The following is a 15,157-nucleotide window of genomic DNA, read 5'->3' as shown; positions in this document are numbered from 1 at the left end:
TAAAAATATGGGACATTTGGAAAACATTTATTTTTTTACCAAATGTTATTTTTGTAGACTTTAATCAGTATGTCTCAGTAGAAACTGTCATGATTCTCCTGTGTTAGATGTTTGAATTCCTTGTGTGTTTATGTTCTTTAGTTGCTGTTATTTTCGTTCATCCCATTGTTTACTTATTTATTGTATTCCTGTACATTTAGAGTTCTGTTAGATTCCTTCCAGTGTTTCTGTGTTCCTGCTCATCTGAGTTAATTAGCCTTCCCCCTTCAGTTGCCCTGCATTCTCCCTGCCTCCAGCTGCTCCACATTTTATCTGATTAGCTCTTCTTGTTTATTGGTTATTTCTCCATCCTGACTCCAACTTTAAACTCTCTGAATTTTATTGTTTACCCCAGTATCCTACTGTTTGTCATGCCTAGCGTGTTACTACCTGCTCAGTGTCTGTTCACCCACCTGTGTTCAATGTCCTGTAGCCACCTTTAAGTTTCCTGTTCTATTATTATTAAAACACTTCTACTCACCCTGAGGCTTCACAGTCTGATCTGCATGTTGGGCCTATGACACCTCAGCGTTATATAACAGAATTTTTTTTTAAGTTTAACAGCTGAGTACTTTAATACATTTGTTAAATTCCAAACAATTTTTGAAATGTACTTAATCAGAAACATATTTAAATTTTAATTATTAGGGAACAAACAAACAAATTGGTTTGTGATTAAATGACATTTAGTCCAACAAGGTGGCCTGTGAACCGTTTCCCTGACAACCACAGCTCAGATCTGCCATTAATTGGCAAGGACTGCCTTAGGATTAAGATGCTCTGCTTGCTAGTAAGTTTGACTTTAGCATTAACGATGTCACTGAATGAGCTAAAGCTATATCTTTATATATACTGTATATAGTAGTATAATAATTTTAAGTCTTCCATTGCAGTTTGGAATTCCGAGATGTGCCCCACTTCTTCCCTAATAATGTCTGGTGTAGGCTCCAGCCCCACCTCAACCCCAAACAGGACCAATCGGCTAGTGAAAGTGAATGAAATTAGAAATTTGGTTCAGTTCAGGCCAGTGGTGTCCAAGGTTACTGTTCAAAGGCTGCTATCCTGAAGTTTTACATGTTACATGTTTTCCTGGATCAGCAGACCTGAATCAAATACAGATGCTGGTCATCAGTAAGTGATGTTTGGGATGCCATGTCATCTGCTCGTGTTGGTCCACTGTGTTTTCTGAGGTCCAAGGTCAACGCAGCCATCTACCAGGAAGTTTTAGAGCACTTCATGCTTCCTGCCGCTGACCAACTTTATGGAGATGCAGATTTCATTTCCAAATAGGACTTGGCATCTGCGCACAGTGCCACAGCTACCAGTACCTGGTTTAAGGACCAGGTTAATTGGCTAATCTGACCTTAACCCCACAGAAAATCTATGGGGTATTGTGAAGAGGAAGATGCAATATGCCAGATCCAACAATTCAGAAGAGCTGAAGACCGCCCACAGAGCAACCTGGGCTCTCATACCACCTGAGCAGTGTCACAGACTGATCGACTCCATGCCACGCCACATTGCTGCATTAATCCCGGCAAAAGGAGCCCCAACTAAGTATTGAGTGCTGTATATATTCATACTTTTCAGTTGGCCAACATTTCTAAAAATCTGTTTTTGTATTGTTTTAAGTAATATTCTAATTTTCTGAGATTTGGGGTTTAAAGTTATAATAATCAAAATTAAAAGAAATAAACAATTGAAATATATCAGTCTGTGTGTAAAGAATGAGTATAATATAGAAGTTTCACTTTTTGAATGGAATTACTGAAATAAATAAATTTTTTCATGATATTCTAATTTTATGACCAGCACCTATAAATGGGTAACTTGCATGTTCCTGCAGAGCTTGAGTTCATGCTGGTGAGCTAATTGAGCCAATTAAATCTGATGAGCTGGATCAGAAACACATCTAAAACTTGCAGGACATTGGTCTTTGTTGACTGGAGTTGAAAACCCCTGGTTTTCTCAAAGGTCCCTGCACAAGATGATGATAAGCAAGTGTTTTGAAGCCTTAACATATGTTGTTTTTTGGTCAAAGCAAACATTAAAACTAACATTTAACATTCCCATTACGTCTGGACCCACAGTGCTGTATAATCCTCTTGAGCTTCTTTTCACATTTTTTTTATGTTGCAACCACAAACATAATTTTGGGGACAGACCCACACAAAGCGGTTCTTGTGAATTGTAAGGAAAATAATACAGGTTATCAACATCTGTTACAGTTAAACTCTAAAAAGTGCAATTCTATTCATCCCCTTTGAGTGAACACTCTGCTGAACCACCCTTCACTGCAATTACCAGGTTTGCATATCTAGACATTGACATTTTATGCAACATAACTTTTTCTACCACATAGGCCTTCCCATGTAGGCCAGAAAGCAATATTTTGGTCTTATCTAGAGTACCTTTTTCCATGTTTGCTGTATCCTCTACATGTCAAATGTTAGTTATACATATTGTTAAACTAGATTTGATTTTGGGTTTGTGGGTCAGAGCAAAGGGGACCTTTCGGATTTGTTTTGCAAATGTTGGAAAACTGACGTTTGTGGTTGTAATCTGACAAAAGGTGAAAAAGTGAAAGAGGTGGTATACTACTTTTGCCATGCACTGCATTTCCTCACAAAAACAGTGGAAAAGTTAGTTAGCAAATGCAATGTTCTTTTAATTTGTGTGAGTTGTATTGGTCATAGAAAGCTGGGGCTTTTTCGGTGCCAAATTTTGGGCATTGTGTAGTTAAACATGTTTTTAAAGTAAACGTGCAAAGCATTGCATGTACTATCCAGAAACACAGTCGTGCTGGTAGAAGTATTTTAGGAACACTTTAGCAGAGACATCAGCTGATGAAGCCCGTGTCTGCAGAAACATACTTCACTACCCGGTGCACATGCTCTTGCCACACATATTTATGTGTTCTGCACATACAAATACACACACTGTTTCAACGAATACACCCACAGCTCAACTGTAGCAGGTTTCATGAGTGCCAGAAGCATAAAGGCTGCTCCCCCTTCCTCTCTCTCTCACCTCCCTTCTTCTCTGTCCATCTCACTCCATCGCACTCCATCGCTGTCTTGTTTTGCCTATGCTGTTTGCAGTGCTTTTTGTACTGCTGAACCCCCTCTTTGAATGTTATCTTTTTGTTCAGCTTTTTTTATTCCATGAATAGAAAAAGCAGCCTCCTTTTTCACCCTTTCTGTCTTGGATCCAAGCACAGAACCTCTCACACTACCTCCCTCTGGGTCCGTCATTTCTATGCATCTTCTCCTCGTAGCTGAGGGGAGCAGGGACTTGGTTCTCCCCGCTTCCTCTCCCGATCCTCCTCTTCTACCTGTTCTGCTTCGCCTCTTCTCTCACTTCCTAAGCTCTCACTTCCTAACTCCGGGATAATGTTCTATTTCCAGTTGGTGATCATGGCTGGGACGGTGCTGCTGGCTTACTACTTTGAGTACACGGACACCTTCCCTGTGCACATCCAGGGCTTCTTCTGCTATGATAAGAGCTTCTCTAAGCCCTACCTTGGTCCAGACGACACCAGCAAAATCCCCCCGATGCTCATCTATTCACTCGTCACAGCCATCCCTACCCTCACGGTAAGAGCTGGATCTATTGACTTAGACATGTGGATGCAAAAGTGAGATCAAACTACACTAAAAAATAATTATTTAAAAAGAAAGCGAGTTAAAGTTGCGGTAATATGATAAATTTGCTTTCAGTATTTTTGTTCTGTGTTGTGAGTCATGCAACAAATTATTTTTTGCTCTGTAGACACTGAGAGCATATCGGCAGGGTGCTGAGAGATCACCCTCTCCATCTTTGAGAGGGAAATGTGTGTGGATGAATGTGTGTGTGGAGAGAAGGAACTAAAACAACAGTCAGTGCTGACCAAACAGACATGTAACAAGAAGAGGCAGATAGGTCATTAGAGGAAGACAGAAAGGAACTAACGTTAGAGAAAGCACGTGAGAGAACGAATGCAGAAGTGTGAGGGAAGACTGAATGATAGTGACAGCGAGCAGATGCTGCCTGATAAGAAAAACCTGAGTTTTGAACGGAAAAAGATGCAAAAACAACAAAGCAGCCAAATTATGAAAAAGGAGTATAGAACATAGTTGCTATCTAAAGTGCCTTCCAAACATATTCACACCTTGTTAACTTTCTGATGTTTCACCACAAACTTCAATGTATTTGATTGGCATTTTATGTGACAAACCAAGACAAAGTAGCACATAATTATAAAGTGAAGGAAAATATTTTTTCAAATCTATTAAGGATGACGTTAATCTGTTTTCAGCCCTCCTGAGTCAACACTGGGTAGAACAATCCTTTGCTGGAGTTACAGCTGCAAGTCCTTGGAGAATGTCTGGCTGCTGGTTGACTGTGCCATTCTAACACATGAATATGTGTTGATATAAACAATTTGTTTGGAGTTCTTGCTGTACGTTTAGGGTTGTTGTCCTCCTGTAAGGTGAGTTTCTACTTCAGTCTCGAGTTTTTTTAGCCTTTACCAGGTTTTCTTCCAGGATTGTCCTTTGTTAAGCTCTAACCATACTCCCCTCAATACTTCTTTTTACCTTCTCTTTACCTCCTGCTGGTGGCAGCTCGATGCTGCCACTGTTTGTGGCAAACTTTAAACAGAATGTCTTATGGCATTTTTCTAACCATAGCTTCTCCTGCACTTTGTTATTAAGGCCAAATGTGGGGAGTGCACAACTATAGTTGCCCACTTGAGCTGGCTACTTGCAGCTCTTTCTAAGTTACTATAGAAACTCTTGAATACTTCTCTGATTAATGCTCTCCTTGACTGACCTGTAAAATTAGGTGGAGGGCCAAGTCTTTTACCTGTCTTTTGCTTTCTCTCTGTAACCTCTGAGGCCTTCAAAGAACAGAGGGATTTACAGCGAGATTAAATTACAGCACTCATAGAGTGCACCCTTCTGCCAACACAACATGGTCATGTGAGTCTTTTTCTTTATTGGGCTATACTCTGGATGACTTATGGCCACTGCATGTGAGCTGCTGACAGGGTGAGGAATCAAGTGGGAATTCCAAGATGTCACACCATAATCTGGCAATGATAAAGAATCCATCAAAAAAATCCTGGATCCAAATGGTGCTCCGCATCACAACCAATATCTGATCATCTGTTCCTTGCCTGAAAATTTCATCCAAATCTGTTCACACCTTTCAAGAGATTTTGCAAATAAACAGACAGACAGATTGACAAACCAACGCTGAGAAACATATACCCTCCTTGGCGGGTGTAATAAGGTGTCTTCTGCAGGCAATTAGACACAGTGGATTGTATTTTAGGTTACCAGAATAAAGTGTGCTAAATAAAAAATGCATGACACACTTTTCATCTTTTTATATCTACATTTTACATAACCATGTATGGTTTTCCTTCTACTTCCTCTTGGTAAATCACCCAGTGAAACCCATTAACGTTTGTGGTTGTAAAGTGGAAAACAACATGGAAGAGTTAATGGGGTGTAAATACACAGCTCAAAAAAATAAATAAAGGGAACACTCAAACAACACAATATACAGGTGTTGGACAATAAAACTGAAACACCTGTCATTTTAGTGTGGGGGGTTTCATGGCTAAATTGGACCAGCCTGGTAGCCAGTCTTTATTGATTGCACATTGCACCAGTAAGAGCAGAGTGTGAAGGTTCAATTAGCAGGGTAAGAGCACAGTTTTGCTCAAAATATTGAAATGCACACAACATTATGGGTGACATACCAGAGTTCAAAAGAGGACAAATTGTTGGTGCACGTCTTGCTGGCGAATCTGTGACCAAGACAGCAAGTCTTTGTGATGTATCAAGAGCCACGGTATCCAGGGTAATGTCAGCATACCACCAAGAAGGACGAACCACATCCAACAGGATTAACTGTGGACGCAAGAGGAAGCTGTCTGAAAGGGATGTTCGGGTTCTAACCCGGATTGTATCCGAAAAACATAAAACCACGGCTGCCCAAATCATGGCAGAATTAAATGTGCACCTCAACTCTCCTGTTTCCACCAGAACTGTCCGTCGGAAGCTCCACAGGGTCAATATACACGGCCGGGCTGCTATAGCCAAACCTTTGGTCATTCATGCCAATGCCAAACGTTGGTTTCAATGGTGCAAGGAGCGCAAATCTTGGGCTGTGGACAATGTGAAACATGTATTGTTCTCTGATGAGTCCATCTTTACTGTTTTCCCCACATCCAGGAGAGTTACTGTGTGGAGAAGCCCCAAAGAAGCGTACCACCCAGACTGTTGCATGCCCAGAGTGAAGCATGGAGGTGGATCAGTGATGGTTTGGGCTGCCATATCATGGCATTCCCTTGGCCCAATACTTGTGCTAGATGGGCGCGTCACTGCCAAGGACTACTGAACCATTCTTGAGGACCATGTGCATCCAATGGTTCAAACATTGTATCCTGAAGGCGGTGCCGTGTATCAGGATGACAATGCACCAATACACACAGCAAGACTGGTGAAAGATTGGTTTGATGAACATGAAAGTGAAGTTGAACATCTCCCATGGCCTGCACAGTCACCAGATCTAAATATTATTGAGCCACTTTAGGGTGTTTTGGAGGAGCGAGTCAGGAAACGTTTTCCTCCACCAGTATCACGTAGTGACCTGGCCACTATCCTGCAAGAAGAATGGCTTAAAATCCCTCTGACCACTGTGCAGGACTTGTATATGCCATTTCCAAGACGAATTGACGCTGTATTGGTCGCAAAAGGAGGCCCTACACCATACCAATAAATTATTGCGGTCTAAAACCAGGTGTTTCAGTTTCATTGTCCAACCCCTGTAGCTCCAAGTAAATCAAACTTCTGTGAAATCAAACTGTCCACTTAGGAAGCAACACTGATTGACAATCAATTTCACATGCTGTTGTGCAAATGGAATAGACAACAGGGGGAAATCTTTGGCGATTAGCAAGACACACTCAGTAAAGGAGTGGTTCTGCAGGTGGGGACCGCAGACCACTTCTCAGTACCTATGCTTTCTGGTTGATGTTTTGGTCACTTTTGTTGGTGGTGCTTTCACACTCGTGGTAGCATGAGACGGACTCTACAACCCACACAAGTGGCTCAGGTGGTGCAGCTGGAGCACTGCCAGAGCCCTGCAAAATGACCTCCAGCAGGCTAAAAATGTGCATGTGTTTGCACAAACTGTTAGAAACCGACTCCATGAGGATGGTATGAGGGCCCGACATCCACAAATGGGGGTTGTGCTCACAGCCCAACACCGTGCAGGACGCTTGGCATTTACCAGAGAACACCAGGATTGGCAAATTCACCACTGGCATCCTGTGCTCTTCACAGATGAAGGCAGGTTCACACTGAGCACATGTGACAAACTAGAGACACCTTGGAGAGCGATCTGCTGCCTGCAACATCCTTCAACATGACCGGTTTGGCAGTGGGTCAGTAATGGTGTGGGGTGGCATTTCTTTGGAGGTGGCCCTCCATATGCTCGCCAGAGGTAGCCTAACTGCCATTAGGTACCGAGATGAGATCCTCAGACCCCTTGTGAGACCATATTCTGGTGCGGTTGGCCCTGGGTTCCTCCTAATGCAGGACAATGCTAGACCTCATGTGGCTGCAGTGTGTCAGCAGTTCCTGCAAGATAAAGACATTGAAGCTATGGACTGGCCCGCTCGTTCCCCAGACCTGAATCTGATTGAGCACATCTGGGACATCATGTCTCGCTCCATCCACCAACGTCACGTTGCACCACAGACTGTCCAGGAGTTGGTGGACGCTTTAGTCCAGGTCTGGGAGGAGACCTCTCAGGAGACTATCCACCGTCTCATCAGGAGCATACCCAGGCGTTGTAGGAAGGTCATACAGGCACGTGGAGGTCACACACAATACTGAGCCTCATTTTGACTTGTTTTAAGGACATTACATCAAAGTTGGATCAGCCTGTAGTGTGTTTTTCCACTTTAATTTTGTGTGTGACTCCAAATCCAGGCCTCCATTGGTTAATAAATTTGATTTCCATTGATGATTTTTGTGTGATTTTGTTGTCACCACATTCAACTTTGTACAGAACAAAGTATTCAATGAGAATATTTCATTCATTCAGATCTAGGATGTGTTATTTGAGTGTTCCCTTTATTTTTTTGAGCAATGTACTTTTGCAATACGCTGACTGTATTTGTTCTTTCCATATGTCTTGTATGTGTGTGGTTCATGTGCGTTCAGCATTTAAGCCCTTTGTGAGATAGTAGGCAGCAATCCTGAATTGCAAATCACCTCGCTTTAAGCAGGGACCCCGATCTGAACCTCTTACATACCCCGTGTGCTGCAAACAGCACAAAGCACCTCAGATGGAAGCAGCCTCAATGCAGAGCAGACAGATAAAAGGATTACACATAACAGCTGCATGGACTTATTGCAAAGGAAACAATACCTGGATCACAAGTCAAACACTGATGATGCCTGTAAGCAACGTACATTAGAGTTTTCTTCTGAGGAAAAGCTACTGTTTGGTGTATAAGAGGTTTTATAAGTGTGGATAAAAAAGAAGACCCAGGCTGGCTCTGGGTGAAAAAGGGAAGGTAGTGACAAGACTCGGAATGTCCCATTCAGGATTTCATATCTCTGATAAGACACAGGTCATTTTAGAACAAGCGAAGGTACAGAGCCCCAGCCTAGTACTTCATTATAGTTCATGAAAAATATATGCTAGTTGGTAGCTTTAAAATTGTGGAAGATTACATGCTACATTTAATAATGTTGTTCAAGAAGTCTCTTTTATCTGTTTTTACAGCTAAAATATTTAGTCCAAACTGAAACTTCTGCAGGTTAGCCATAATGGATTAGCTCAGTTATGAATGCCACTATAGCATTTAGACACGGTGTCAACATAGCTTAATCATTGGTTTCCATACATATCTAACTTGACAGCTATCATCTCAATAAAAAGTTTTGCTCCTACTGACTGGATTTTCTTCTGGAGCAGTTTATTGAATTGGGAAGCTAACGCAAACTAGCTCATAACATTTCAGAGCAACTCCAGCTAATTATGTGTGGAAAAACACATACAAAAATGTTGATCTACTGCTTCATAAACCAAACGCTTTGCTTTTAACATCTTAAAATGTAATGACTAGCACTTCAGCTGTTCTCTGTGCAGCTGTTTCTCCTACATCAAGAGCAGTTCACATGACACAGAGAGTCAGTCACCCTCCGCTGCCAATGCAGCCTCTCTTTTCCCTTGAATGTTATTAAAGCCTGAAAAACAGCTAGATTACAGGTCCTTCTCAAAATATTAGCATATTGTGATAAAGTTAATTATTTTCCATAATGTAATGATGAAAATTTAACATTCATATATTTTAGATTCATTGCACACTAACTGAAATATTTCAGGTGTTTTATTGTCTTAATACGGATGATTGTGGCATACAGCTCATGAAAACCCAAAATTCCTATCTCACAAAATTAGCATATCATTAAAAGGGTCTCTAAACGAGCTATGAACCTAATCATCTGAATCAACGAGTTAACTCTAAACACCTGCAAAAGATTCCTGAGGCCTTTAAAACTCCCAGCCTGGTTCATCACTCAAAACCCCAATCATGGGTAAGACTGCCGACCTGACTGCTGTCCAGAAGGCCACTATTGACACCCTCAAGCAAGAGGGTAAGACACTGAAAGAAATTTCTGAACGAATAGGCTGTTCCTAGAGTGCTGTATCAAGTCACCTCAGTGGGAAGTCTGTGGGAAGGAAAAAGTGTGGCAGAAAACGCTGCACAACGAGAAGAGGTGACCGGACCCTGAGGAAGATTTTGGAGAAGGGCCGATTCCAGACCTTGGGGGACCTGCGGAAGCAGTGGACTGAGTCTGGAGTAGAAACATCCAGAGCCACCGTGCACAGGCGTGTGCAGGAAATGTGATACAGGTGCCGCATTCCCCAGACCTGGGCTACAGAGAAGCAGCACTGGACTGTTGCTCAGTGGTCCAAAGTACTTTTTTTGGATGAAAGCAAATTCTGCATGTCATTCAGAAATCAAGGTGCCAGAGTCTGGAGGAAGACTGGGGAGAAGGAAATGCCAAAATGCCAGAAGTCCAGTGTCAAGTACCCACAGTCAGTGATGGTCTGGGGTGCCGTGTCAGCTGCTGGTATTGGTCCACTGTGTTTTATCAAGGGCAATGTCAATGCAGCTAGCTATCAGGAGATTTTGGAGCACTTCATGCTTCCATCTGCTGAAAAGCTTTTTGGAGATGAAGATTTCATTTTTCAGCACGACCTGGCACCTGCTCACAGTGCCAAAACCACTGGTAAATGGTTTACTGACCATGGTATCACTGTGCTCAATTGGCCTGCCAACTCTCCTGACCTGAACCCCATAGAGAATCTGTGGGATATTGTGAAGAGAACGTTGAGAGACTCAAGATCCAACACTCTGGATGAGCTAAAGGCCGCTACCGAAGCATCCTGGGCCTCCATAAGACCTCAGCAGTGCCACAGGCTGATTGCCTCCATGCCACGCCGCATTGAAGCAGTCATTTCTGCAAAAGGATTCCCGACCACGTATTGAGTGCATAACTGTACATGATTATTTGAAGGTTGACGTTTTTTGTATTAAAAACACGTTTCTTTTATTGGTCGGATGAAATATGCTAATTTTGTGAGATAGGAATTTGGGGTTTTCATGAGCTGTATGCCACAATCATCCGTATTAAGACAATAAAAGACCTGAAATATTTCAGTTAGTGTGCAATGAATCTAAAATATATGAATGTTAAATTTTCATCATGACATTATGGAAAATAATGAACTTTATCACAATATGCTAATATTTTGAGAAGGACCTGTATAAGAGAGAATTCAGATTCATTAGATCAACAATACAGTTTTGCTGGCTTTGCACATAAAAATAGGCTGATTTTTATAGAATGATTTTTAAAAACTGGCTGTGCAGAATACTGCTAAACAGCTCGCTAGGGGAGCAGCTGACAAAATCTGAATTATTAGAAAAACAACTGGCATCAAGAGCTGATTGTGTGGTTCAGAGCCACAATAAGTAAGTTTACATGATTGTTAGTTAGACGTTCAAGTCAGTTGTCAACCAAAATTTCTTTGAACTGAAAAACTTTAAATCGAAATTTATTAGTTAAAATTTTGTTTAAATTCTGATAATCTTTGTTATAACATCCCAGTAACTTTTGTAAAACTGTAAAATCTTTAAGCTTTGGCAAGCTATTCTTTTTTTTCATCCCATGCCTTGTGTAGGTTTTTCTCACTGTTTTATGTTACACTTTTTTATGTGGTTAAAGAAAATCTTATGAATTGTCTTGAAATAGAAAATAAAAAAAGATCAAATTAATCCACAGCAATTAACAATTTAGCTAAAATTCAGTGTTCTACTAAAAAAGACCTGGTGTAGCAAACATTGACACAAAAATAGTGTATTAGTTTGTCACCCTAGGGGTATATGGAAAAAATATCTGTACTGGCCTAGTCTTATTCCAGAACATGTTCCAGAACAAAGCTGTTTTACAGTAAAGCCTAGAAACTGTGAGATGAAAACTTTTTGTGCTGCCTACTGCTTTGATCATTGTACAACACAGTCATGTATTTTTTATTTCCAGCCTTAGCAATGTATATTTAATGATTATGTCTAACCAGTTGTAGTGACAGTCGAGCAGAAAAGTGAAGGATAAATAAATATCCCCAGTTATCTCTCGCTACCTTACTACAAGTATTGGATTGCAAAAAGTGCCAAACTTGAAAATGTTGTTTTTGCTACAAATATTAAACTTTTTTAGGCAGCAGTCTGATCCTGTTTCAGTTCAGGAGAAAATTAGAAATAATAACGCAGAGTGCCTACTTTGCAGATGGCCACTCTTGCTTTCTTTAATAGAAATCACAGCAACCGACTCTTTCCACCAAACTTCAAACATGAGCTAGAAACAAAAACAAAGATATTTTAGAAAATGAACATTTAAAGTAATATTTAAACTGGTAAAGGTCAAATTTAAATAAAAAAAACGAAACTCTGAAATTTCATTAAAACGGTTTGGAAATAATTTGGAGTCATTTGACTTGACCCAAATCTGGGAGAAAAGTCTATTAAAGGAAAATGGACAAAGACCTTGGGGGCCCATCAGGTTCTGACAACAGAAAATGGCTTCAGTAACCTGAAAGGACATGTCTTATTTTGGCACAGGTCTTGTTGTGTCACCTCACTATGAACTGGACTGGCTCCCTGGCTGCACCATCCTATTTCTCTGTTCAGCAAAACAAAGGATGTCTTCGCAAAAGCTGTTCAACCCAACCTAATGGTTGTCTCTCCGTCTGTCTCTCTGAAGAAGCACGTTGTGATCACACATCACAACTGTGTTCCATGTTTCATTAGACACCCAATAGGAAAAAAAACAATTCTATTTTTTTAAGCGTTTAAGAGCATTTAAAATTCAGGGAGAGGGAGGAATTTCAAACCACACTAATTGTTGAAACAATCTCTGGGCTGAGCAATGTCTGCAAGGTTTCACACATGTACTCTCCTAGGAAGGAAAAGACAAGTGTGCATTTAAAAAAATAAATAAAAACATTTTCACGACTATTGTGGTTTTTAGCACAGAAACCAACGGTGGGCCTTTAAATAATCAATTTTAATAATGTCTGGATATCCAGTCCCCATTGGCACACCACAACAGAATTTAAAAAAAAATCTGCAGTACGGAACAAATTTTAACAAATTCTCAGTTTTTGCCGTTTTTGGATCTGCCAAAAATCTAAAGTAGTGGGTAGTAGGATTGCTGGATAAGAGACAGCTGTGATTATTACCAGCGAATGGCAGGTGGGGGGAGTTGGAAAGTAACAAGTCAATTCAGTGGGAAAAAGACAGGTGGGTTAACGAGGTCGGCATTCCATTTCTGCATCTATGAATGTTGGTTGGCAGCTATAATGTGTGTCTGAATGCTGAAGTTGTGTGTTTTCTTTTCTTTTAGGTCAAACTTTCTGCTGTGAAATAGGCTCATTGACAGAACCTGATAGGGGAATAATATACAGGTCCTTCTCAAAATATTAGCATATTGTGATAAAGTTCATTATTTTCCATAATGTCATGATGAAAATTTAACATTCATATATTTTAGATTCATTGCACACTAACTGAAATATTTCAGGTCTTTTATTGTCTTAATACGGATGATTTTGGCATACAGCTCATGAAAACCCAAAATTCCTATCTCACAAAATTAGCATATTTCATCCGACCAATAAAAGAAAAGTGTTTTTAATACAAAAAACGTCAACCTTCAAATAATCATGTACAGTTATGCACTCAATACTTGGTCGGGAATCCTTTTGCAGAAATGACTGCTTCAATGCGGCGTGGCATGGAGGCAATCAGCCTGTGACACTGCTGAGGTCTTATGGAGGCCCAGGATGCTTCGATAGCGGCCTTTAGCTCATCCAGAGTGTTGGGTCTTGAGTCTCTCAACGTTCTCTTCACAATATCCCACAGATTCTCTATGGGGTTCAGGTCAGGAGAGTTGGCAGGCCAATTGAGCACAGTGATACCATGGTCAGTAAACCATTTACCAGTGGTTTTGGCACTGTGAGCAGGTGCCAGGTCGTGCTGAAAAATGAAATCTTCATCTCCATAAAGCTTTTCAGCAGATGGAAGCATGAAGTGCTCCAAAATCTCCTGATAGCTAGCTGCATTGACCCTGCCCTTGATAAAACACAGTGGACCAACACCAGCAGCTGACACGGCACCCCAGACCATCACTGACTGTGGGTACTGCTTCTCTGTAGCCCAGGTCTGGGGAATGTGGCACCTGTAGCCCATTTCCTGCACACGCCTGTGCACGGTGGCTCTGGATGTTTCTACTCCACACTCAGTCCACTGCTTCCGCAGGTCCCCCAAGGTCTGGAATCGGCCCTTCTCCACAATCTTCCTCAGGGTCCGGTCACCTCTTCTCGTTGTGCAGCGTTTTCTGCCACACTTTTTCCTTCCCACAGACTTCCCACTGAGGTGCCTTGATACAGCACTCTGGGAACAGCCTATTCGTTCAGAAATTTCTTTCTGTGTCTTACCCTCTTGCTTGAGGGTGTTAATAGTGGCCTTCTGGACAGCAGTCAGGTCGGCAGTCTTACCCATGATTGGGGTTTTGAGTGATGAACCAGGCTGGGAGTTTTAAAGGCCTCAGGAATCTTTTGCAGGTGTTTAGAGTTAACTCGTTGATTCAGATGATGAGGTTCATAGCTCGTTTAGAGACCCTTTTAATGATATGCTAATTTTGTGAGATAGGAATTTTGGGTTTTCATGAGCTGTATGCCAAAATCATCCGTATTAAGACAATAAAAGACCTGAAATATTTCAGTTAGTGTGCAATGAATCTAAAATATATGAATGTTAAATTTTCATCATGACATTATGGAAAATAATGAACTTTATCACAATATGCTAATATTTTGAGAAGGACCAGTACATAACTGTATCATCAAACCGTTAAATATAAAGTAACTAAATAGGGGTGGCACAGCTGTTAGCACTGTCTTCTTGCATCAAAAAGGTCTCTGGTTTGAATCCCAGCTGAGGCCTATATGAGTGGAGTTTGCATGATCTCCCCAAGCATGTGATAGTTCTCTCCAGGTGCTCCAGTTTTCCCCACAGTTCAAAAACATACTTGAGGGTAATTGGTTTCGCTAAATAGCCGTTATGTCTCAGTGTGCATGATTGTGATGGACTGACAACCTGTCAAGGATCCATGGCACCAGTTATAGAGAAAATAGAGAAAAAGGATGGAAAAGACAAAGCAAAACACAAAACCAGCCAAAGAAAATTTAAACTTACCTTTTATTTTATGAAAGTAAATAAAAACCTAACAGCTGTAGCTATGACTTTTTACTTTCCCACAAGGTTTTGATCCTCTCTGTGCTCTTTCTTTGGCAACTCCTTGTTTTAAAATGCTGCACCATTGCTTTGAGTGTTTAGCACCGCTAATGAGCTCCAATTTAAGATCATAGCCCCATAATCCAAGATGAACAGACCCTTAAATCTGCTTTAACACAGGCTAAATTACTTGGGATGTTGAATGGGGATCAGATCTCACTGGATGCTGTAGTTTGTCTGCTCTAA

The 15,157-nt window shown here is 41.1% G+C and overlaps 1 protein-coding gene across 6 annotated transcripts in view; it reads left to right on the top strand.

Moving 5' to 3' along the window:
• Positions 1–15,157, top strand: part of LOC124863567 (phospholipid phosphatase-related protein type 5-like) — an 83,993-nt gene that overhangs the window by 41,143 nt on the left and 27,693 nt on the right. For 5 of the 6 annotated variants that reach the window (XM_047357999.1, XM_047358000.1, XM_047357995.1 and 2 more), the window contains exon 3: positions 3,447–3,635. In XM_047357999.1, the coding sequence (XP_047213955.1) occupies positions 3,447–3,635 (189 nt within the window). Of the gene's footprint in view, positions 1–3,086; positions 3,636–15,157 lie in introns of those variants that run through there. The other variant, XM_047357997.1, reaches the window with a different exon arrangement.

This window comes from Girardinichthys multiradiatus, chromosome X (assembly GCF_021462225.1).
Source record: "Girardinichthys multiradiatus isolate DD_20200921_A chromosome X, DD_fGirMul_XY1, whole genome shotgun sequence".
Taxonomy (NCBI): domain Eukaryota; kingdom Metazoa; phylum Chordata; class Actinopteri; order Cyprinodontiformes; family Goodeidae; genus Girardinichthys; species Girardinichthys multiradiatus.
The sequence above is the reverse complement of the archived record's forward strand: the minus strand, read 5'-3'. Positions and strand labels throughout refer to the sequence as shown.